Source organism: Sapajus apella, unplaced genomic scaffold (assembly GCF_009761245.1).
Source record: "Sapajus apella isolate SASKATOON/1434 unplaced genomic scaffold, GSC_monkey_1.0 scaffold30, whole genome shotgun sequence".
Lineage (NCBI taxonomy): Eukaryota > Metazoa > Chordata > Mammalia > Primates > Cebidae > Sapajus > Sapajus apella.
Genome location: NW_022436970.1, coordinates 3494986 through 3520487, shown reverse-complemented (window position 1 = coordinate 3520487; position 25502 = coordinate 3494986). Strand labels below are relative to the sequence as shown.

General features: G+C 42.3%; 1 protein-coding gene across 3 annotated transcripts in view; it reads right to left on the bottom strand.

Annotated features, from left to right (window-relative positions):
- Positions 1-318: 318 nt before the first annotated feature.
- The window catches only part of ONECUT2 (one cut homeobox 2), a 54689-nt gene continuing 29505 nt past the window's right edge, over positions 319-25502 (bottom strand). Inside the window, exons 2-3 of one of the 3 annotated variants that reach the window (XR_004273564.1) lie at positions 9766-15235; positions 319-7702 (exon numbers count right to left, since the gene is read on the bottom strand). Coding sequence is in view for 1 of the 3 variants with exons in the window: in XM_032293575.1 (XP_032149466.1) it covers positions 14949-15235 (287 nt within the window). In the remaining 2 variants the exon portion in view is untranslated. Of the gene's footprint in view, positions 15236-25502 lie in introns of all 3 variants that reach the window. The other 2 variants (XR_004273563.1, XM_032293575.1) reach the window with 2 other exon arrangements.

The following is a 25502-nucleotide window of genomic DNA, read 5'->3' as shown; positions in this document are numbered from 1 at the left end:
CCTTCTTTTGACTTACCATATGCGACCTCATATAGAATCTGTGCAAAGATAAGTCTGGGACAGGCTATCTCTAAAGTGTTAACAGGTTAAGGAAAAGGTAGTTTTTATGGAGCATCTCTCCTCTCCTGTGATTTATAACAAGGATGACAGGTTTGCTGAATATAAGATGTGTCTTGTCTGCTGTCAGAGATAGAGCTTGTAGTCTCACTAAGAAGAGCAACTTTTTTTTTTTTTTTTATGAAACCACAATGGGATGTAGTAGGAGGAAGAGTGCTTAATTTCTTCCATGAAAAGAGAAAGAAGGTAACTGAGCCATAGTCAATGAATTAAAGCAGTTTATTTAACATTAATTGCAGAATTTACAGCACTACCATTTAATGATAGGAATAAAAATAGAAATAATCCAGTGTAAGCGATGTCACAGACAAAACATCGGGGTAGGAAATGAGCAAAATTGAAAATGCAATTAACATTCAAAGAAATCTTGCAAAAGGACTGGGAGCTTATCAGGGGGTGGGCATCCCCTTGATGATGAAGTGTGATCCTCATCCCCACCAGGATTTCAGGGCAGCCACTGAACATATACCCTGTTGACTGTCCCTGGAAAGTCTTTCAGCACAGTCTGACTTAACATGTTTGAGATGGGGCAAAATCTGGAATATGCTTTGGAAATATAGCTCAGGGTTAAAAGACAGTAATAGGATTTGTGTATGGGTTTTCTCTTTCAAAACAGAAGGGAGTGCAAATTTTAGGGGTGTGTTTTCCTGATTTTAAACATGAGAGGTGATGTCAAAGGGATCAACTGAAAAGAATAGTTTACAGTTTTCTCCTATGATTTTCTTGGAGATAACATCTGTGAAAGCAAGAAAATAAAACAAGAGGCGTATATGTGCCTCTCTGATCTCTTGTCCTTTTGGAATCCGGAAAGAGACCTATAAAAGGTAGTTGGGTTTCTACTAAAGGGCCGAGTTTCTAGAATAGCTACCTAGAAGGCAGGTGGCAGAGTATGGTCTTTGAGCATATGGTCAAAGGAGGCTCACACTTTATAGCCCCATTTTCCCATAATTTAATGGGTCCCATTTTAAATTTTAAAACTTTAAACAGACCTGGGACAAATTCTTCTCTCTTTACTCCTCCTTTATTCCCTCATTATAGTCACCTTTCAATACCATCACGCAGTCAACAGTATAGAAGAGAGGATGCAAATCCTGCAGGCCAGCAGGTGAAACTTAAAGGTATTTTAAATAGCAAAAGTAAACACATCTGAGGCCAGGGCCTAAAGTGGGAAAAGAGCCAGGACTGACGGATTCTGAGAACAAAACTCGATGGAAGAAAAGACACTAAAACTTGTTTTCACTCACTTTGGTAGAAGGATAGTTTCTCTTGTAATAATTCACTGACCAAGGAAAGATCTACAGTACCTGTGTTAATAAAGTATTATCTTGGTGGAAATATTTGAATAGAAAGAATGAAAAAAAAATGGACAGGCTCTTTCTCTCTGGTTCAGGATAACACTTTTAAGAAATGCAAAGGATGAAGACGAAAACTAATTGAAATGCTGGTCAATCCCTAATTATCTTTTTTCATGAAGCTCTTTGGCATCCTAGACCTGGGGAGAAACGACTGAACTGCTCTTGAATTGAGGGAAGATTAGGTGATTGGAAATATGAATTAGAAGAGAAACCAACACCAAGAATTTGCCTGTATCATCTCAGTCCCTGCATCTAAACTTCAGTGATTATGTGTCAAGTTATCAATGTGAAGCTTGTGTTTTTATTTCAGAAATTTCAGTATGCCAGGTGTTTTCCAACCTTTCATGGTAAGAAGTCTGCTGGCACCACTGGACTTGTGCAACACAAAACAGCGCAGTAAAGAAAGGAAATAATATCCTACCTTCAAGGAAGTATCTGTAATGATATGACTACCCATCCAATCGCCAGAGAGTCTTTGGATTTCTTTTCTTCCCAGATGGCAGGATCCTTATCATAATCTGCAAAAACTTTCCTAGAGAGTAAGCTGACTCTTAAGCTAAAGGCCAAATTGGACCAAAGCAAAGGATATAGGGAAAAAAGCCACAAACTCTACAACTGTTTGAATAGGACTTTCAAGCAGAGATAAAGTAGGCATGGATAAGCCATGTTTTTGGCTGGGACAATAGCTGTGGTTCAGCCAGTCCCCTAAGACACATCAACAGCACAGGCAATGTGCACTGCCCCTGCCCCCTGAGATGGGAGCAAGGCACAGGGAGACAGTGGGGTCTCCTTTTCCCTCTTGTGTTTTCCAGATCAAAGAATTGAGAATAATTAAAATATAACCTAGAAACAAAACAATAGAAAACCCCATTCCATACGTTGCTTTGTTTTCTAAATAATCATCTCCAAAAGGTACAGATGGGAGAGCTAAACAAGATGCAAGTCTGGTGGGAAGGAGACTTCTGATCTGGAAGAGCCTCACTGGATGAGGGGACCTGGACCCTTTGCAGCCCCAAGATGAAGGAAGAAGCCTTCAGTAATGTCCCAGGTGAAGCCACCAGATGGGCTGCAACAGCCTTGACTGGGTAGAGTGCAAGGTGGGAAAGGTGAGTGCCTGGTGAGCCCAGAAGATTCAAGTTACTATTTTCTTTTTCTTGCCTTTCATGTGTGAATTGGAGTCTGCCTTTGTGCTGACACATGCTCAAGACCAGGGGATTGCAGGGAAGTGTTGGTGTCCAGAGAGAGTAAGGTTAGAGAGTTTTGGCCCAGTTCTCTTTAAAGCTGATGGACATTGAGGTCTCTTCCCAGTACCAAAACCTACCTTCCAGCCCATGATCTGCCTTTTCCCAGGCCAGGCCCATGTTTCCCCAAAAGGGCAGAGAGGAAAACCAGGCCAAGCTGAGGTAATTTTGTAGTTTTGTGTCTCCAAGGAAAAGGACATCCACTGGCACAAAGCATTGAGTAAAAACCCTTTAATAACAAAATAACATTCACCATGTAGCTACTTCAGTTGTCTGGAAAACTCAGCTTACACTTGATTCAACATACCACTTTCCACAATGTTAAAAAAAAAAAAAAGGACATAAAATGGCATAACAAAATATACCTTGGATTTCATAAGACAAGTCTTATTGGCAAAGTGTAACGAGCCAGACCCATGCATTGCCTGCGATTAAAAAAAAGCCGGGGGGGGGGGTGGCTGGGTACACTCATGTCTCAAACACCCCTCTGTTTTCTTTGGATCAAAAATGCATTTGAACTTGGTAGATTCTACAATATCTGCACTAAGAGGAACAGTTTGTGGGTTTGTGGGTTTTAGGAAAACTTTGCTGAAACAAGTATCAGTTTTATTGTGGAAGAACACATAAAGCTTTCTGAAGATTAAACACTAGTACAATCATTAACTGTCTTACAGAAGCCGATTTAAAAAATTCGTGTATCTGTTCCCATCTTTGGCAGATTAATAAGGGAAAAAATAAAAAGACTATATGTCAAAGTTTACATTACCACAATCTACTTCATAAGGCCAAATAAAAATATGTTTCTTTGTATTATTCATGACGGTATGTTCCTGATATATCCTCATTGACAGATAATATGAATGCTGTACTGTCAGTGATTTCCAATATTTTGCATAGGAGACTGCTGCTTTTCTACCAGGGGTTCCTAGCCTGTATGCTCCTATGCAAAATAAAGTGTGCTTGGCAGTTGATTTGGCTTTATGTCAAGCATTTTGGTTTGGGAAATATGAAACTTGGGACTGGGTCTCCGAACCCAATTATAAGAAAGAACAAGTTTGCCCAGACGCCCTGCAACTGAAAAATACATTTGACATATAGAGACCTCAGATAACTGGAGGATTTAAAGAAGATAGTTTTCCTAAAGTGGGTTTCAAAACTTCTTCTTATAGTCCCTGGTAGAAGGTAGATAGAACATTGTCAGGTAGGTAAAAATTAAGTTACAGTCACCTCCAAGTCTAGGGAGGGAGAGCCATGAGAGCTGCGCATGTGAAGTTTTGGGAAATGGCTGTGTGTTTTTGTCCAAATCACTGGAACAGTTGGTGGGAATGTCCAGGAGAGTGGACAAAAAAGCCAGAGAAGAATGCCATTTGAGTTTCTACTGGGAACTGACCTGATGACAAAATACTAGAAGAAACCACGCACAGTCAAAAATAGCCATTCCCAAGCAGAGATCAAACAGGGCCAGAGCTGGATTATTTGCACCTCCATATACAGGGCCAGTTAGGTCTAAGTTCATGAGCATAAAGCCAAAATAACTCCTTTTCGTGGAAATTAAATATGCAAAGGTGAGTTTTTCAATACTTGCTCTCAAACCCCTCTCTGATATGGTGATATATCTGGGTTATGAGGATCCCAATTTGTGGAATGCAAATTGGCTAACTCAAAAATTTGGAATAACCTTTCTCATTATAAAGTCTGAAGCCAATTCAATGCGATTCATTTTCAGATCCCAACAGATGTAAAGGGTATTTTCGAGGTGAGACATCTCCCAATAAAACCAATATTACCACCGTCTGGGGCTGAACTGTGTACATTTTCACAGTTTAATGTATACACAACTGTTTCACAACTGCTAACAAACAATAGGCGCCCATGCATAAATAAAGTCCACTGAACCAAAGGGGAAGATCTAGCTCAAAATGAAAAATGTTGCTATTAAGACCACAATGCATCACACTGCTAAATTTTTAGCCTCATGCATAAAATTAGAGCACTGATTGGCAGTTGCTAATTATAATACTACACTGTTAACACAGAACAATTAATTGTTCAGACCAAGTAGCACAAATGTAGAAAATAATTATTCTTTTCAACAGAGCAAATGAACACAGATTGTTTCTTCAGCAAAATATGAAACTGTAAACTTTGGGCTCATTCTGCAACTTTCCCCAATCCAGCATAAACAAAATCCAAAGGGGTGAAAAAACATACATTTTTCTTTTTAAGCGCACCTTTTTCGTCTATTACAAAAGCACAACCTAAAACGTATAAAGCTTTTTTTTTTCTTTTTTCTTTTTTTAAATCACAGTTACCAAAAGAAACAGTGAATTATTTATTACATACGCTATAATAACATTACTCTAAACACTATTGTCTATGAGGTATATCTGAGAAAATTCGGTAAGGAATTGCGCGGTCTGCATTGCCAACGTGCCCGGGTTCATAGTAAAGCTTTGGAACCATGAAGAACTAGAAAAAAGGGAAGAACGAGGGAGGCAGAGGAGGAGACATAGAGAAAGAACCTTTGGTATTAGTACAAATCTTGTTCTTTGCAGGGTTGCATTGCAAAGCACCACAGTACAATAAGCCCACCAATTGACTGTATGGAGGCCCAGTTGAAGCTGAGGTATTCACAGGAAGAATTAAAAAAAGCACAGAGAGGTCCAGACTGGCTAAATCGTTGCTTTGGTTCAAGCAAGGCACTCGTCCCGTGGTTATGTCACACTTTGCAAGTGAAGCATGAGGCTGGGGGGGGGGGGTTGCTGAGGAGGTGTCTGCCAAGTGGGGATGTTTTCTGTGTTCAGGCTGCCATGGCTCTTCCTAGATCCTCTCTCATATGGGTGTGGCAGTAGGAAGATTGGGGAAGGTGATGTTCGCTTATAGGGGAGCTCTGCTGCTCAGTGAATCAAGTCATTTTTGCTCTGTCTCCCAGGGATTCTGAGAGTTCTATTTCCAATAGGAATTTGGGAAGAAAACCAAAACAATGTGTTCTTTGGAAGGAAGGCCTTACAGGTCTGCCTTGTATAGGGGGAAGATGGGGCTTTGAGCTTGTTTAGACAGGAGGGAACTTTCACATCAGGTGGCAATTGAAAACTTCAGAAAGAGGATAACAGTGTTTCCTACAGTTTGTCAATCTATCATCTATATTCCTTTACTAGCTATGCTTTGTTGAGGCATGGAACTGTTGAGTTGATTGGTCTTTTCCTCTCTTTGCTTCTTTGTCTAAATGGTCTCTTTAAAAGCTCAAAGATAACTACATTATGTGAAATGCAAAAGAGTAGCACTCAAAAAGAGCTATATGGACTAGAGGTGGATCTTTGCATGTGTCTAAAACCCATTTGGTCAAAAGCTGAGAGACAGATTCATTGGCTAACACACAAATCATGTTGATGAATGGATCTTAATACTGATTTAATCATTTAATGGAATCTAAAGAAACTTGAAGAAGACCAATTAATTTCATGAGTAAGAAGGAAAGAGAGAAGCCACTTTAAGTAGCCATTTCTTAAACTGGCATATCCATTCCTCTGTAATTTTGGGGTCATTTTTTATTTACCATGAATAACGCTTTGTTATCAAATGATGTAAGGCTTAAACTTCTCTCATAAATACAGAGTTGGCTTACAAATGAAATGTCAACACCTATAACGGGAAAGGAAAAGGCTGAAGAGATTAAATGTCACATGTGCCAATGGTGGTCAAATTCCCTTTCTTGATAAATACTGACTTTAAAATACCCATAATAATCAAATCCAACAAGCCAAGAATGAACTTTCTTCTCCGTCTGAATTAAAAACTTATTTATACAATGCTTTGCAATGGAAAATTTCAAAAGTGATCACACTATTGGGATCAACATGTATTTCCTAGGGCAAAAAGTCTTTGTATTGCAAGGCATGCCACCTTCACAAAGCCACTCATCATATGCGACTACGTTGAGATACTAACGGGACACTGAAAATGCTAGTGACTATTTTTACAGGCTGAAAATGTTAAGAGATAAACCCCAGTCCCTGTTCATTGCTAAAGGATTGCCACTGTTCTATTTGTCCATGTGGGACCCGTCTCATGCATAGGCAGCACTGCACAATAGGTGGAGTGCTGGGACAGGAACCAGGAGGCGTGTTTGGCTTTCACTCTCGAGAGTTATTTGATTCGGATAACTATTTCATTTCTCCAGGCCACCGGGGCTTGGACTAAATGATTCCTAAGGTCTCTTCCAGCTCAACTACTCAATGGTCAGAGCTTCTGAGGTTCAGTAACTGGCAATCTTCACTGTGATAGCTCCCAGCAGGGACAGAGGCCATGGCTAGGACTGAAGGCCATTTCCAAACAGTTTCCTTTCCCAATTTGGAATCAGAATTTAAGGAATCCAATTACAGCAGCATCTGAACTCACATCCTGAACATGCGGAGGGGACAGCAAACAAATAAGACAAACACAGAAAATATCCCTTTCCAAATTAGCAGCCACCGTCACATAGATAATTATTTCTTTGGGGTATCTGAGCTGTGGCTGTACATACCATATGTCAGAGAAAATCGTTCAAATTGTAAAAGAGCACAAGCAAAATGCAGACCGCACAGAGAAAGAAATCTTTGGTATCTTTGGTGTGTCATCAACACGATTAAAATTACAAATGGAAAAAGTCAGTGAGGTAGCCTTCTTTGGTTCTCACTAGAAATAGAAAGTTTTTCCTTTTTTTTTCTTTTTTTCTGCTTTTTTTTTTTTTTCCTTTTTTGTTTTGTTGCTTTACATACACACAGAGTTCATTCTTGGAAGCAGCTAGTGTAAGGGTTTCTCTCTTTTTGCTTAACGATTTTTTTTTAAATTTATTTTTCCAGTTTCTGTATAGAAGCCCCGAAATCCAGGCTGGTGAAGCAGGGTCTCGGCTTATGTTTTCTGAATGCACAGGTTCAGGTTGAATAGTCATTGCTTGTCCACAAAATTTGCTCTGTTGTTCTGACAGCAAACAAACTGCAGTGCTCTCTGTTGTTTTAAATAAAAAATATAAACTATATAGTGCACCTTTCACAGATGCTGAATAAGTTAAATAAATAAGTTACAATATGAAGGCTCTGAGGGCCACAATAATTAAGAGGTGAAGTTCACCTGGTACCAGGTGGGGCTGCGAACTTAAGTTAAATAATTTAATAATTGTTACTTAGATTATTTTAAAAGCTAATTTAAGAGGGAAGAATATTCCAAATTCTCTTTTTGTAACCTGTATTTCTTCCCTGTCTGTAACAGAATTTCACTGCTTTATAAAGCAAACTAAACTTCAAGAGTATTCCAAGTAGAATTTTGCATCTCTGATGCACCATCGGTCTAGGTTTTGATAAATAAGCACAAGGACTAAAATCAAACTAAGAGAGGATGGTCAAATAATTACCCAAATCCTATACATTTATGTACTAGAAACTAATTTAAATAAGTTAATTACATTAATTATACTCAGATTGTTGGGTCATAACCCAAAGAGTCAAGATAAAAAACATTCTGTGGGGCGAGGTGGGGTGGTGTCTCCATTTTTTGACTGACAACATGTATAACCTCTTTTGATAGTCTAAATAAAAATAGAGCAGGAAATTATAACCTCTGAAGCTTTCTCATGTTAAAAGACCACTTAGATGTGACAAGCATGAAAAATATCACCACTCCCAACTAGCTAATGCAGCCTCCCCAGGACCGCAGTACCACTGTCTCAACCCTGGAAACCAGAGCCCACTGTCTCCCCATTGGTTTGCGCTTGACTTTACTATTTTTTCTTCTTTTTCTTTGTTTTTTCTTTTTTTTTCCTTTTTGTCCTTTTTCAGGTCTTTGGATTTAGCTTTAGTTATGAAAGATCCAGAATAAAGCTATTCAACCGAAGTCTTCAAGCATAGGTGTCATCCTAACACAGATGATTAAACAATATAAAAGATTTTTTGAAAGTTGAGTTTATCTTGGATGGGCCCAAATGAAATTAATTCCAAGTGTACAAGATGAAGATGCTGGGATACTTTTGTTTTCCTTGCCCTTTGGTTTTCAATGTCACAATAAATAATGAAAACAATGTACATTGTAAAAGTACCACATAAATGTTAAATGATGATTTAAAATCTATTTATTGTAACAGATTACAGTTTATATGTATGAAGCATGTCTGCACACACTTGTATGTACACAGTCTAGACACCTATAGGTAACGCTTATTGTTGTAAAGATGTCTATGAGAATACATGTTAAAATATGTATCTAAATTTGTATACATCCAAGCCGACAGACTGTATAAGCTTTAGGCAGACTTATCTGCCAAGGTTTATGCGATGATGCGAAATGCCTGCTGCTAAAAATGGAGCAGAGTGGAAGACTTCCATAGGATGAACAAACTGGTAACAATGTGTTTTTTTCTTACACACATTTTCTCCACTAAAAAAAAAGTATTAGCTGGTTAATTCCAAACAACTAACTCCAAAACCTCTAAGGAAAGCTTGGGCTCTAGCAATAACTGCTTCTGGCTGTCAGTCATTTTGGTATCTGAGAATAACGAGCCTCATTTAAGGTCCTGTGTGATTCACAAAACAGCCCATTAGCCTCAGTGGTAAGTTCTGCATCTACCTATGTGAGGTCCTATATATTTTAATAATGACTTTTGTATTTTATAAGTATTCTGAGACTTTCTAAAACAGATAAACCCTCCCCTCTTTCCCTCCCTTACCTTGGAAACAAACAAATCATTGATAGAAAATAGGCATTGAGACATCCATATTTAAAGCCAACATCATTATCCTATAAGACTTATACAACCAACTGGGGTGCCATTCTTTATTCAGTAAGGATTTTTGTGGCCTTATTTTAAAATTAGAATCTCCTGTTGTTTCAGAGGTGACTTGGTCTTAGCTAAAGATACAAAATTACTAATCTATCAAGTTTGGCAGACAAGTATCAGAAAGTTATAGGTACATCAGCTCTATCACTTCTTCTACCATTTCCACTTACTCTTCCTGGTTAGGCTAAGAAGTCCGAGTCACACAGCATCAGCAACAACAAAAACAAAAAGTCACTCTAACCTGTTACGAATCTAGAAGGTTATCGCCAAGGTAGTTGTGTCTGGACCTTGTGGGCAACCTCCACCACATGTATCATCTTTTTCTCCACTTTTTGATAAGAGTCCATTATTCTTCAACAACATTGTAAACAGGCCTTTTCTTCTTAGATTTTAAAATATCCAACTAGTCAAACTCCTGAAAATCCGAGTTCACTACAAAGGCATACTGTCATGACACTTTGGTAATGATAATCAAACAGACATTCCTATAATCCTATAAACATTTTCAAAAGTGGGGAAGTTTCCCCCTCTACCCAGGTAACAGTGATTTTAAAATCTGTTCAACTTTAATTTACTGGCACTAGTAGGTGGATGCCCAGTATAGACAAGGGAAAATAACTGATTATCTAAAAGTATTTATTTTTGGCTTTGAAATACGTTGGTTGACTTAGAAAAGTAAGTGTGTGTGTGTGTATCAGATTGACATTCCAAATTTTTATTTTATTTTAGCTTGAATTCAAAATTATTTTGGACTTCCTAAAGCCTACAACTGCCAAGAGCCTGCAGGGGGAAAAGGCAGCTTAGAGGCAATTCTTTCCGGATTTCTCCAGAGGAATTGCCATGCTTTCTGGCTCAACTAGCCTGTACCTTTATACATGGTGCAAGCTAAACACTTCTTTTACATTTTGGAAAAGCTTTTAAATATTGGTGTTGAGTTTTTATTGTTGTTACTGTTTCCTTTTAAAAAAGAACTGTACTCTTTTTATTATTATTATTTCCTGGAATGAAATAACTACATCCCCAGTACCAAAATCACACTAAAACAAAAACAATGCAAGCCTATTTGTGTAAAGGAATGAAGGCAAGTATTTTTCCACTCAATTTCTGTGAGAGTTTGCATTTCTGTTGCCTCAAGAATGTGAAATTTGGTTAACTGTTCCTTCACACCATCCCTTTTGCTGATGGCTGAGGAATGCCTGGAATTTTCCTTGGATTGAGGTAATGGATCCTAAACTATGACCAAATCCAAATGAGTATTTTCTCTGAAATTATTAACTTAAAATAAAATTTAAAAATCCTTGAGTAAACTCACTGGGTTAAATTCTATTACCTTTCAATATAGCATCTTTTTCTGTTAGATTTCTAACACATTGAAATTCTGCAGGGCTTAAAATTTTGACACATAACTGTATAGATACACACATATATTTATATATGTATGTAAATAATTTTTTAAAAGCAAGCACTTCTCTCTGGTATGACATTATCTGGTATGAGACATTTATTAAAGCTCCTGGGGAAAAATTCTTGCCTTTTTTTTTTTTTTTTTAAATATTATGACATGTTCTTCTGATCACCAGAGGACTGGTTTGACCAGTGTTGAAATATCAGGTCACAAAGGCAGCCTCTATTGGTCTAGACATCTTCAGAGGATGCCGGAGACCCAAATGCTGAGATTAGAGTGCCAAAGGATCCCTAACCAAATCAAGCAGGCTCCATTCCTCAATCCAGTCTGGAAAAGAGCAATCATTTCCATTGGCTACATGTTATAAGGACTCGTTTAGAAATACCCAAGTTGAAATCAACCCACCTGGGAACATTACTCTGTTGAAATATGCTCTTTTCTTAGTCCTTTGACAAAGGAAACATGGAGGATGAGCAAGGGACAAAGGGACACAAGGGAAAAGCCAAGGAACAATCTCCCAGGCAGGATGAATTATAAAAATTGTGGAGAGTTGTGTTCTCTCACAGCACAGGGAGACCTACATAGTGAGAATCAGGAGGTGGCACAAAGATCAACAATGGGGCTCCCCAGGGGCAGGACTCTGGGAGTCTCCCCAAAACCTGCTTCATATTTTCTCTCCAGGATTGAGACACTCTCTCCCACCCCACCCAACACCACTGCCCACCCCAGTGCCAGCTGTGGTTGCACATAGGCTTGTCAAAATACAAATTGGTAATTACCACCCTGAGGAAATCTATCAACCCATTGCAACAGAAGCTGGACTTCCCCTATGAGAAGTCCCTTTGATGGATCTGCTCACCGAGGGGGTCTGGCACACCTAGATGGGACAGGGAAGCTCCTGGACAACAGATTTCTGGGCTGGTCTCATATTCTATAACTGGTGAAAATGGATCAGTGAGCCTTCCCAGCAGTTACAGAAGATGAGCACCCCACTGTCAGGGCCCAGTTCTGGGCCGAGTCTGGCGGATGTACCTCACTCACCACCTTGTCAAGGCTGAGGCATAGAATAGAGATGACTCCGAATACAAATAAAACTCATTTACACCATGGATCCATTTATCAACAGGTTAAATGCTGAAATGCTTGATCTTGACTTTAAACCTTTCCCAGAAACTTCCATAGAGATCTGAATACTTCAAATCATCCACAGTGGCAAATTAACTCTGAAATGGCATGAGAAATGAGAAAAATTCTGAACCGAATACTTAGCAAATGAAGCACTGGACAAAAACAAGACATGAATTTGGACAGCAATAATTTTGGGTTATCACCAATGTCAAGTTGATCTATATATGTATTTATATATTATATATATCTTTCTTTAGAAATGCAACTTTACAGCTGATTTTTAAAAAGCTAATAGAAAAGTAGAAACTGGCAATTATTTTTACATGTTTCCCCCCACCCCCAAATGAAGCCCTGTTAGGATGTAGCAATCACGTGAAAACGAGGCTGTAAATTCCTCTATAAACTCTTTGGTTCTGTGGCTCAGGAGAGGATGCATCACCAAGACCCCTATCCCTGACCCTTACTCCCTTTCCCTCCCCTGATGATGAGACTCTGAACATAGAAGGAACCAAGTCTAAGGGTTAAGCAAAGAACATTCAAGTGATAATGTTATTCCCTACCCTCTGCTGAGCAGAGAGACAAGAACTGTTCAATATCCCAACATCTTAAACTTGGAGTGCATGGAAACTTCTGAGAGATTCCACGTTGGGGTAAAAAGCTATAAAACAAAATTAAAGGGAAACAATAAAATCAAATAAATGGCCCTTTCCTTTTGTTGCTCAGAGAAACATAATTGATTACCTTTATACAGATCAATGGCGCTATTAGTATTTTAGCCAGGCAAGAGGAGATAATGAACTGAAACAAAAGGTGTGAGAAATCCTCATCTTTGGTATTGTAGCTGTTGAGGTTTCTGTTGCTCTGTTCCGTGTTCTTTTGAAAAACTGCATAGGCACAAATTAAAGACAATCTTCAACTTTAAGATTACCGTGTGAGTTGTCAAATGAAGCAGCAGCCACTGAGGCTCTTCCTTATTTCTATCTTTGTCTCAACCCTTTCTTTAAAATCTGCTTCCAAAAAATGTCCCAAGAGGTCTGTTTGAACAGTATGTCTCGCTGTTTCTTTGTTTTTGTTTCTGTTTTTTTTTTTTTTTTTTTTTCTGGCGTGCTTCCTTCTTATTGGTGGTGATTTCCATTGATTTACAGATTTATTATTTATTCATTTTTAATGGGACAGTTTTGTTTGTTGCAGAAGTAGGTGCAGAAAAAGTTTCTTTGGTTTCGATTAAATAATTCATAAAAAAGTTCAGTCTCAAGTGTCTGTAAAGAATCATTGCAGCGTTTGGCTTGCTTTGAACACCCCCATGGTGCCCACCTGGGGCCATTCACTGGTAAATATGCACATTGTGACCTTCGCAATCTCCCAGAGTTCTGTAGGCGCTCTTCCACTTGCTATGGGAAGGTGAGAGTTGGCATGGCAAAGCCACTCCACTGGGTGGCTTGGCTAATGTCTTTGGCGTAGCTGGTCCGCTCAGCCTGATGGTGCGCCAAATGCAAGAGCTGAATGCCATTCGGAGTTGCAGAGGTTTTCTGATTTCTAAAAGTAATCACAGTATTTTTAGGCTAGAAAATGACAAGTCATAAATGTCTTTGGTTTGCAGTATTCTGCTTCTTTGGTGTGCTGTGTTTTCTCCAGATTTATTCAGCTGTTTTGCAAGGATGATTCAACAACAGAAGAGATTTAGGACTAGATGACAGTCATGAGTAACATGTATGGAGGTTTGATTGATTTTTTTTTTCTTGCTAGAAAACACAGAAAACATCCCTACTAATGGTATAGATGAGGAAAAACCCCAAATCAGAAAGAGTGAGAATGGATTACGTGGTGGTCATAATGTACAGTAGGAGGGACCAGATGACTGATCAACCATGAAGGACATATTAATGATCTAAAAAAATCTAGATCTTTTAAAATGCTGCATTTGCTCCATGTACCATAACAGTTAAATTGGCCTCCTGAGTGTGCGTCTGCATTACGTACAACAGAATTTGTAGCAAACTGCAATGTGCTTGAAGCCATATTCTCATCAATTCCCTAATGACTTAACAATAGGTGTCTTGAAAACCTAGATGCGGTGAACCCAGAACTTTTCTTACTTCTGTTTATCTTTGTTGTGCTTGATACTTTGAGCTCAAGTGAACCGATTGGTTTTTTGACGGATCCAAGACCATATGAGATTTTCAGGAGGTAAAGAAAAAAAAAAATTGTAAGCTGGATCAACTTGAAGCTTTCTAAATCATTCAATGAAAAGATGTCTGAGTTGGAAAAACAGGTCCTTGGATTGTTTTTCTAATGTCCATATTTAAAACTTGTGCTCAGTAACTACCATTCTGATGTTTTTTATGTTATGGCTGTGAACTTGGATGTACTGTGGTATAATGAGGCTAAGCACGTGGAAAGCAAATGAGGTCACTCTTGTTGCTAGATTCTTCTCTTATTGTTGCATCTTGGAAGCCTAAACTCAGAGTATTTACATAGGCCAAATTCCCATTGTTACTCATAGGAACTCTGACTGCAAGAAACTGACAGGACCCGAAGTGGGACGGATAACATTTTAAGTAATCCTGAGCTTGGGCGACACCATACTGGAATTAACTTGCTTCAGGAAGGCCCCATTTGGGTTTCTGGGATGCTTAGCATGCTCAGAGGACAGTGTCTGATTCTAAGAGATTAATTTTTTGGCTTGCACTTGGACTCCATAGCCATTAAAAACAAAAAAACACCTGGCCTATGATTACAGCTAGAATAGAAGCTTCTTTGCAAGAGAATTGTGCTTTCAAATCACCAGTGAAGGGCCCCAGCTAGGAATCCGGTGTCTTTTTCCTTTGTTTGCTTTTGGTATCTGTTGTCCTCGTTTGGAGGTGACTTGTGCCCAAGTGAGAGTCCTTCCATCATGCTTTGGTACACGTGCTGGAGGCGGATGAGGAGCCCCCGGTGCTCAGATCGTCTTGCCACTTCTCCAGGCTGCGGCGCCGGGCGTTCATGAAGAAGTTGCTGACGGTCGTGAGCTCCAGGCCCAGCTGCTGGGAAATGGTGATCTGCATCTCCTTTGACGGGCGTTTGTTCTCCTTGAAGATGGCGAAGAGTGTTCGGCGTTGGAGGTCAGTGAACACCAGGCGGGATTTCTTCTGGGAATTGTTCCTGTCTTTGTTTGGTTCTTGCTCTTTGCGTTTGCATGCTTGAAGGGAAAGAGAAGAAGGAGAGGAGTCAGTGGGCTCACCCGAGAAGGTGATCCATGGAAAACATTGACAAAGCTGTACAGAGAGATGTAAACCATTAAACTTTATTGTGCAAACTGCCCAGCTGTCAATAACCAGCCTTTCCCATCATCCCGGGGTGATGGAAGGTATCAGCGAGTGAGTAGGGGATGGGAGAAGGGAGAAAGCTGCAGGGCTGTTTCACATAGTCTGGTTTTGAACTAGCTGCACTTGTCTTTCCCTTGCTCTAGCATATCCTTGAAACTCTTTATCTCTGAAATCAGGTGCTGTGAAGGCAGGGAGGACTCCAGACCCCAGGGTGGGGGAAACCTGGTGAGGCAGTTCCTCTTTCATATTCATCCTCTCGAATTGTTTACAGCTGACTTGAAATTACCTTTTGGAGTCAAAACATAAAAGTACATAGTTTTTCAAAATCAAAGCTTCTACCCACGTGACTCTAAAAATTGTTAACAGAAGGAAATTAGAAGTGAATGATGGTATCATCCCAACCCAAATTCTTTTCATCCAGACTTTTGAAAAATTAGAACAAAACAAAACAGAAGATCAAGGGAGGGAAAGACTATAGAAAAATTGGTTTAGCCAATTCTCATTTGGCTAGTTTGAAATTGGAAGCCAGTACAAGACGACAGGGGATAAGGGTCGGGGAAGAAGCGCAACATTGCAATAGGACTTCAGGCTTGTAGATATGTCAGTCAGTATATGCAGAGTCTCTATTTAGCAGAAATGAGTATCCATGCCTGGGCTGACATATACAGTCAAGGACATTATGAGTCATGACCTCTCCCTTAGTCTAAAAGTTCCTAGAAGGCAGCAACCAGGTCTCTGTAGTACTCCTGACTGCCTCTTTTTGGAGTGTTTGGGACAATGAGGACAAATGGCTTCTTGACTCTTTCAGGGAATCTGTACACTTCACAGACAGGTTTGATGTCTCAGAAAAGTGACCTGTAAAGGTTAAATAATACAGTATTACAAATTGCAATGTTAAGAGATGAGAATGTGTGTTAAAATCACTTGAAATGGCTGGGTGCGGTGGCTCATGCCTATAATCCAGGACTTTGGGAGGCAGAGGTGGGTGGATCACAAGGTTAGGAATTTGAGACCAGCCTGGCCAACATGGTGAAACCCCATCTCTACTAAAGACACAAAAAATTATCCAGGTGTGGTGGCATGCACCTGTAGTCCCAGCTACTCGAGAGGCTGAGGCAGGAGAATCGCTTGAACCCGGGAGGCGGAGGCTGCAGTGAGCCAAGATCGCACCATTGCACTCCAGGCTTGGCAACAGGGCAAGACTCTATCTCAAAAACAAAACAAAACAAAACAAAACAAAACAACAACAACAACAACAACAACATCACTTAAAATAAATCCCAGCTCCCCCTAAGGGTGTGGTGGGAGTGTGGCCTCAACAGAAAGAATTGGGGAAAGGCCAGGAAGGAGAAGAGGCCCAGATGGGGCAGTCACCCTCAGAATCAATCCTACTGGATATTCTGTTCGGAAGTTGAGAATCCCTTTGCACTGGACTGGCATTCTCCCAAGCCTGGCACCCAGGGTACTGCTCAGATGATTTTCTATGCTTCTCAAAGCCCTGGCTTGCATATTTTGTTTCCTGGCCTTCAGTCACAGCATTTCCTACATATTGAGTTCTGCAGGCAGCATCTTATGTGGAGAGTCTGCGATGGTGTCTGAATGTTTATGTCCCCCCCAAAATTCACATGTTGCAATCCTAACATCCAAGGTGATGGTATTAAGAGGTGGAACCTTTGGGAGGCAATTGGGCCAAGAAGTTAGAGCCCTCATGTATAGGGCTAGTGCCCTTATAAAATAATCCTGAGAGAGACCTCTTGCCCCTTCCACCATGGAAGGCCACAGTGAGAGAGTCTTCTCTATGAACCAGGACACAGACTATATTGCCCGACACTGAATCTGCCAGCACCTTGATATTGGACTTCCCAGCCTCCAGAACTGTGAGAAATAAACTTCTGTTGCTTATAAGCACTAAACTGTGGTATTTTATTGTTGTGGTTATTACTGCAGCCTTACCACACAAAGACAGGATTTAACCTGAAGACAAGCACTTATGGGAAAGATATTTAGAAGCTGAATTTCCTACCTAACTGGCCACCCTCCCTGCTGGATGCTGTATATGAAGTAATATGAAGGAATCACTTCTGAAATAATCAAAATGCACTGATAGTCTCAAAGGGCAGAAAGAGGAGAGCCCCTAAATGGGAAAACTGCTAGGCTGTATCAGCTTTGCTGAACTCTTTCTTCCAGATTTTTCCTTCTCTCATTTCTAAAAGTATTCATATTGTCCTCAAAAATTAAACACACACACAACACATCCACATAAAAACAATCTGTTTTTATCTTGAAACTCATTCTCTTGGGGCGTTTGGGCTTTCTTGGATGAGGAGTGCTTCCGCTGCAATGGGAGCTCAGACACAAAGGGCTAAGACTGGTCACTGCCATCCTTCTTTCAACAGCTTTCTGGTAATGATTTCTTCTTTGCTCATTCCTGTGAGGACTGCATATTTTTGTTGGATTCTGATGATTCCTGTGTAGTGGTAACATACAGAAATAGCCTTTGTAGGGTAACCTTGTTTTGAGGTCTACTCTCTCTTGCTCAATTTGAAGTCCCCTACAGAAGTGCTGCTAAACTTTAAGGTGCATAGGTATCATCTGGAGGGCGCATCAAAGTGCAGACTCTCATGCAGTCAGCCTGGAGAGGTTCTGGGATTCTGCATTTCTCATGAGCACCCAGGTGATGCTGATGTTGCTGGTCCACATGCTTCGGTTTGAGAGGCATGGGTCTGCCTGATTTCTACAGTCTCAGAAGAGCATGTTACGCAATGGAAAGGTCTGGATTCAAACCTGGGCTTCCCCACCTCTAAGACCTGGGGCCTTGCAGATTACTTAACCTCTTGGTGCCTGTCTTCCTCACGCGAATAAGGAAATAAAAATGCTCAGTTCTAGAGAGGCTTGTGAGATAACAGGCACATCTTCACTTCACACTTTCCTTCCCATTGTATTACCCCAGTAACTCTGAGCTAGGCAAATCAGGTAAAATGATTTTCATTTTAAAAGGAAACACATGGAGACCTTGGAGTGTAAGTGATGACACTGACACCACATCCCAGGTTTGCTGCAGACCCAGGGAAAGAAAGAATGAACCCTTCTCCTGTAAGGAATGGCATCCACACCCGACTACACATCAGAGGGGACCTCTTTGCAGGGCAGCCTCTGGGTCTCCACCCCTAGATATTCTGATTTTCATCATGTGGGGCCAGGTTCTGGAATCTGTGCTTCTATAAACCTCTGCAGGCCCTTTTAAAATGTAGAAACCACTATGCTTGCCCCTACTGCCACCTCAGGTGCCTGGACCACCATTCCTGCCCCTATCCCTGGGACAACTGGTACCAAACCTTCATCTGGAGGATTCTGAATAAACAGTGATGCATGATAATCTCCTGATAACAAAATCCAGGCAAATATCTTCTGCAAACATTGGCTGAGGTCTTCTGTCAATTCATGCTCCTTTGGATCAACCACATAGCTCTCAATTTTCATACTGATATTGATTATTCCTCAGATAATGCTGTCTTTGTGCTTTTAATAGGGTGATGAGACAGTGTGGGCATATACGTCCACATTGGCTTTGAGATTATATTTTGTGTGAGATATATATATATTTAACATTATATATATATATGTATTTAACATACACACACACACACACACACACACTTCAGAGAAAAATGTTAAAGACTTAATATGAAGCAAACTGCACAGAAAGAACAGGTCAATACATCCTGCCTATGCCCTCCCAACAGCTTTCAGAAGCCACCAGATGCCACAGCAACAAATGCAAAGCTGCAGCTTGGAATCTAGAAGTGTACGGCAAGTCCAGAAGCCCCAGATAGCCAGGCAGTATGTCCTTATGTTACCCCAGATTTTTATAGCCAGCAATTGGCAGTCATTGATTCTGACAAAAGCAGTTGGTCAGGAGCTAAAGGAAAATAAAAACAGGAGGGAGAACACTTGCCTTGAAAGTCTAAGAAAAAGTAGACAGATCCAATGACATCTGGGAGCTGGTGTGAGCTTGTGACCTCAGCATCCTCAGACCCGGGCTGAGAAGCCAGGTGTGCCAGGAGGCACAAGCAGAGTGCAAATGACTTTGGTGCTGGTCAATTGCTACACTCTATAATCAACATGTGTCCATTTCTTAAAATTCAGGAAAGTGCCAAGTAGCTCCCTCCAACCCAAGGATGCATTAGAAACCCAACGAAACAGCTGATGTTCCAGTGCCATTGATTGATTCAGTCTTGGCACAGCTACATGCTGGTTAAGGTCTCCTGGACTCCAGCTGCTCAAGGCCAATTCTGCCGTGGAAGGTGTGGTTAGCCCAACCCCGTCTAGACCATTTGGATCTGTTTCTTCTCCTCTGGTCTTTTAGGAGGAAAGCAGGGAGGGCATGCCAGGAACTGATATGTCACTACCTGATGGAGAGGTGGATGTAGACCTTGAAAGCCCTCAGCCATTCTTGACCTCCCTCCCTCTCACAGGGAAGCAGGTCCTATGTAAGACCATGTGGAAGGCCAAGAGCTTGCTTCCATTTTAAAGATGAAGAAAAGTCATTTGTTTACCTACAATAAGTCTACCTACACAGATTATAGTACTTTTCCCCAATTTTTGAAAAAAATATTGACTCAGATTGGTCACGCTGACTGTGTCCTGTGACCCAGGACCTGGTACTGGCAGGCATGCACACATCTGTGTATAATCCGTGATTAACAAGAAGGATGGCAGAGAGCTACTGCCTAAAAATACAGGTTCCTTGGTAGAAGAATTTTTCAAATGACTGGGTTTCCAGGGTAAAATGAGGAAAGCCCTGGCTTGGGGCACAACCTGCCTCTGAGATCTTGAGATACCAACTTGCTTTTTCCCTGGTGGCCACTGGATTTTTGTCCCTCAGGAGGTCAGAAACAGGACAAAGAAAGTGCATCTCCAAGGACGTGCTGCTTCCCATAGCTGATCGTCGCCAGCTCTAACCTGGAGAGAGAGAACGTCTCTCCACAACTTTTCTCCATGCCTCCCCTATCCCAACCCAACTCCCTGTGCGGTCAGGTCTACTTTGCTTCCAGAGTGGCTGCTCCTGGGCATTCTAGGAGCTCAGCTGTCCTCTGACACCCAGACTAACCGGCCCTGGCCCTGTCCATTGCCTACCCATGGGCAGCACCAAGGTGTGTGGTCAGAGTCATGCAGCAAAGCTCATCAAGCCAGGGAGGAGTCCCATCCAGAGGGGACGCAAAGGGAGGCGGCACAGGGTGAGGGACCATGTGAGACCGGAGAACACCATGGATGGCAGGAAAGGCCACGTGGTGTCCTGTGCTCTTCCTTCTCCCTCAGCTTGGGGAGGGGGACTTGCTGCCGACTGCAGAAGTCAGTAACTGAGTAGCTTCCCTGGCCAGAAAGGCTGCTTTTCACCCATCATGCATTTTCCTTCTAGTGACAAAGGTCTTTGGATATTTGCATGCTGAGCGATGATGGGGTGTTGGAAGCCAAGGCCTCTGTGCTGGTGGGGAGAGGAAGCAAGGAGAAGGTTGGGGGAGGGCCGATTCCCGGACACAGGGTACAGTGACCTCGGATGTGTGTGTGTGTGTGTGTGGTTTTGAGTGTGTGGTGTGGAGGGTAAGGTAAGGAGGACAGTATCTGGTTGGTTCAAGGAGGCAGATAAAGTTTGGGGAATTACCCTGGGACCATGTCACCTTGACACCTTGTTCCACAGGTGCAGTGGTGTTAGCTCTTCAAGGCACCTGAACATCTTTTGTCTCTCTTAGCAGCCTGCTCACAGAGCCATAGAACCTTAGTGTTTTGTCCAGTCCAGGGTTTCAGTTTCACATAGGGAGCTAAGGCACAATGAGGTGAGTCCCTGCAGAGGCCAAAGTCTGGATCCCCCACTGGGACTTTTTTTCCACAACATCTTTAAGAGGAAGGTGGGGCAGAGGTATGGATTCCCAGTTTACCCTTGGCGAAGGACACAGGTTTGTTTAGGGTGGCCCAATTAGCACTGGATCCTGCATTTGATCTTGAAAAACCCCTTCCCAGCCTCCACAGTTCCTGGGAAGCCGGTGAAGTAAGAACAACTCAACACAGGGTCAGAATCCTTCAGTCCTCCCGGCCCTGGAACTGAAACTCCTCACTTAACTTGGATAGGCTGTCTTGGCCCAGGCCATCCTAGACAGGGCAGCCCTAGCTGACCCAGCAGCTGACTGCATACGCACACTTGAGTCCAGCTGAGATCGGCCAAGCCTGGCCTGTATCAGCAGACACACCCCGCCAACAAACACGCTTCTGGGCAAAAACAGATGTTTATTGTTTTACACCACCCATGTTGTGGTTCTGTGTTTTGCAGCATTATTGTGGTAACAGATAACTGATACAGGAGACAAGAACGACCTTTGTCTTCCTACCCAGGGGTTAGTCAAATGTACTGTAAGGAGCTCAGATGGAAGATAAGACCCCGTTTTCTACTTCCCGTCAGTCACTTATCAGCTGTAGGACTGTGAGCCTCAGTTCCCTCACCTACAGAGTGGGGATGCTAATGTCCACCACTCCAGGACATCAAGAGGCTTGCTGTAACACTTGACACTCAGTAGACACTCAGGAAATTTGAACATTCATTCTTCCTTCCTTAGAGAAAGCAGAAATAAGGTGTGTAAGGTGAGATTAAGAATTCCTGATTCCAAGTCTTTCTCAACAGTAGACCAACTGCCCAGAGGCCTAATGGCAAATACAAGGTTAAAGATGTTTGTTTTCTTTGTGAGGTTGTCTCATAGCCTACTCCCAGCCTCATATAAGAGGTAAGACTACGATGTGTTTTTACATGTGTCAGAGATCCTAATAGGTTTTGGACCACTGGAGCTTCCTAACATCACTAATTTATGTCCAAATACATTCTACATATGATGGGTATTGTTAGCCCCTAATAAATAATGCACAAGTGCTCTAGTCTCCTTGCATTCAGTAAATACTTTCCCTGAATAGTTCAAAGTGATCTTGCCAGGGCAAGGGTGGGGGTGGGGAGAAAGACCATCCAGGGTGTGCATTTGTCAGCAGACACTTAGCCTCCAAGGATACAGGTTTGAAAAGCATGCCTGCAGAAGAGGCCTTTTCACCTTTCAGCTGAAGAGCTTGCAGCTCCCCTCCTAGGAGGGCTTGTGCAAAGTGGGGAGCATGACCCTTTCCACTAAGGAGGGAACACTCCTCGGAGGACACAGGGGCTGCTGTTCTGTTGGAAAGATTCACTAAGGCAGACAATTGGGGTTATGTTGGAAAAATCAATTACAAAAGTAGGTTCACATTCGTACCTTTGGCCTTATTCCCTGAGAAACCTACAGGTGCTTGAGGTAAGAAAAATGGAAATAAACCCCCTTTACTTCCCTGCTCTGAACTGGTGGCCCCTTCAGTACTGACAGAATGGCAAGATGATGGGAGAGGTGATGGTGTCCAGGAGAGCACCTTCCTCTGGAACTAATCTGCATGATCAAGAGCCTTTAAAATGAAAGCAGTATAAATTCCTTGAATTCAAACAAAGAAAAAAGACAATAAAAGAACCGTACACTGCTAATACATATTTGATGTCCAGTAAGCCATAAATGCTGGTAAATAGCAAGGCATGCTTCTCAGGGCCAGCACATAATTAGGTGTCAGCACGTTGCCACAGGGACCTGGGAAGTGGGGGCCTAACACACCAGACTTGAGGCTCGGGCCCTACGCAGCTCCCCTAGCCACTCAGGACCAGCTGGTACCAGAAGCACTGATCACCCACCTGGGAGGAGCCAGGCCTTGATGAAGGGGGAGGGGCTGTCTTAAAATCATTATTCGATTCTTTTGTGTTCCCTAAATTTTCGAAACTATAAAAGTTCCCAGTTAGATACCTTGCAAGTTTCCTTCTCCACTGTGATTTCTGCTGCATCACCAAAGGCCACTTGGGTTCAGATGACTGTGGAGCCAGTACCATAAGCCTGCCCGCCACCCCCAACCACCCCTAGAGCTAAACTCTAACTTGGCTCTCGTTTCTCCAAACGTGCCTGGTCTGAGTCAAATGAGAAACTTAATGGCTTTGTCTCAAGGTTGAGAGCTGGCTTTCCTCAGAAACTTGACCTTCAGGTACCAGATGCCAATCCAGGCATGCAGTGGAGCCAGTGACGTCCAGACCAACATCCATTTGGGAGGCCAAGGGCAGAGACAGGGTGAATGCTGTGCAAATGGATATGGAGCCGTTCTTAGTGGTTGGGTTCCCCCACTCCTTTCACTCCCTTCTAATTGTGGGTGTAGGCACAGCCCTGGCAAGACAGACCTCTAACCCATCTGGCAAATTATCCTGCACAAGGTACTCCAGCATGAACCACCTATGGGCTGGTTGGAGCACTGCCGTCTGGCTTAGTAGAGCAGATATTGAGGGGGATAACAGTGGAGCAAGAAGAAAAAGGAGAGAGGAGGGAGAAGGAACAAGAGGGCAAGAGGGGCCATGCATGATGCATGTATGCACAGTCCCCTCATTCTGGAGATGCTGGAGAATGGGGGTAAAGTCCCCAAGTTCAGAGATGCCCGGAACCCTGGGGGGCTCTGCACTGCCCTGGAATGTCAGTGGGAGCCGTGTCTTGGGCTTTACCTCTGACACAGGACAAATCTCTGACCCTGGGGAGATTTCCTGTAGTATGCTCTTCCTCTCGTAGATGATAGGCCAGGCATGGTGGCTCATACCTGTAATCCCAGCACTCAGGAGGCCAAGGCAGGCAGATCACAAGGTCAGGAGTTCAAGACCAGCCTGGCCATTATGGTAAAACCCTGTCTCTGCTAAACCCTGTCTCCACTAGAAATACAAAAAATTAGCTAGGCATGGTGGTGCGTGCCTGTAGTCCCAGGTACTTGGGAGGCTGAGGCAGGAGAATCACTTGAACCCAGGAGATGGAGATTGCAGTGAGCTGAGATCACACCACTGCACTCCAGCCTGGGTGACAGAACAAGACTCTGTCTCGAAAAAAAAAAAAAGAAAAGAAAAGAAAAGAAAAGATGGAAAGGCAAATCTCTGTTCTTTCTCCACACCGCCACCTCTGCTTTCACTTGGACATTGGCAGGGTTATGAACAAGCTGGTCTTGACAAGCGGTAGAGCAACTCCCCAGTGTCCACTTACTGTCGGATGGAGGCAGACCGCACAGCGACCATTCTGTGTTCCCAAGCTTCAAAGACATTCTCTGAAAAAAACAAGTTTTATTTCCTGTCTCTCTATTTTTACTTTCAATACAAAGTCACTGAAGGGGACTCAGGAAATGAGGGCTCTTGGATGTCTAACAACTTTTGTATGTGGAGGTAGGGCCTGACAAAGGTCCAGAGTGCCCCCAGTGGGCAAATCTCCCAGGGGGAGGTGCAGGCCTCCGAAGCTGCCTGTAGGTGCTATGTGTAGCAAGCACACTGGAGCCTGCACACCAAGTGGAGATGTACCGCTCACCTCTGCTTCCCTCTAGCAGAAGCTAACAAAGATGAGAAGCCTCACAGAACAGGCTTCTAATGGCAGATGGTCCAGGCCAGCTGGTCAAACCACAGAATCCTAGAAAGGCAGGATTGGCCTAACCTCGTTTGTAGAGGTAAGAGATCAGAACTCCCAGCAAGGACCACCTATGTAGTGACACATCCCTAAGGACCCATATTCCCTCCTGGACTAGACAGGAGGGGCTTTTACTTCCCACCTTTCTACTAGAATAAATCATTTGGGGCACTCAGCCTTTGAAATCACAATTCTTGGTCATCTCTTCTGCCTATGCAGGAGCCTGGCAAAGAGGGATCTTTAGCTCTATTGCCAAGCTGCATTCCTACAAGCCATCCAGGAAGTCATGAGTTGCTAAAACAAATATTTAATTCCAGATACAAACATCTGGCTTAAGATGACTAGGAGAGGATGGGGCAGTTTCTTCAACTTTCTACTAAAACCATCTCGAAGTTCTATAATAAAACATGAAACTAGCACACCAAAAACTAGGACTGCAATCAGCCTGTTTTGGGGGTTTCTGGAGAATTTTCACTTAAATGCAAGGCCAATGGAACTAGGTTGAAAAGGGACAGCAGGATTGAAAATTAACACCCGAGTCCTCCAACTTTTGAGAAATATAAATTCAGCAGCCATCCATCTACTTGGTAGGTGCTGCCTTTTGAAAGAGCCAGAGTGG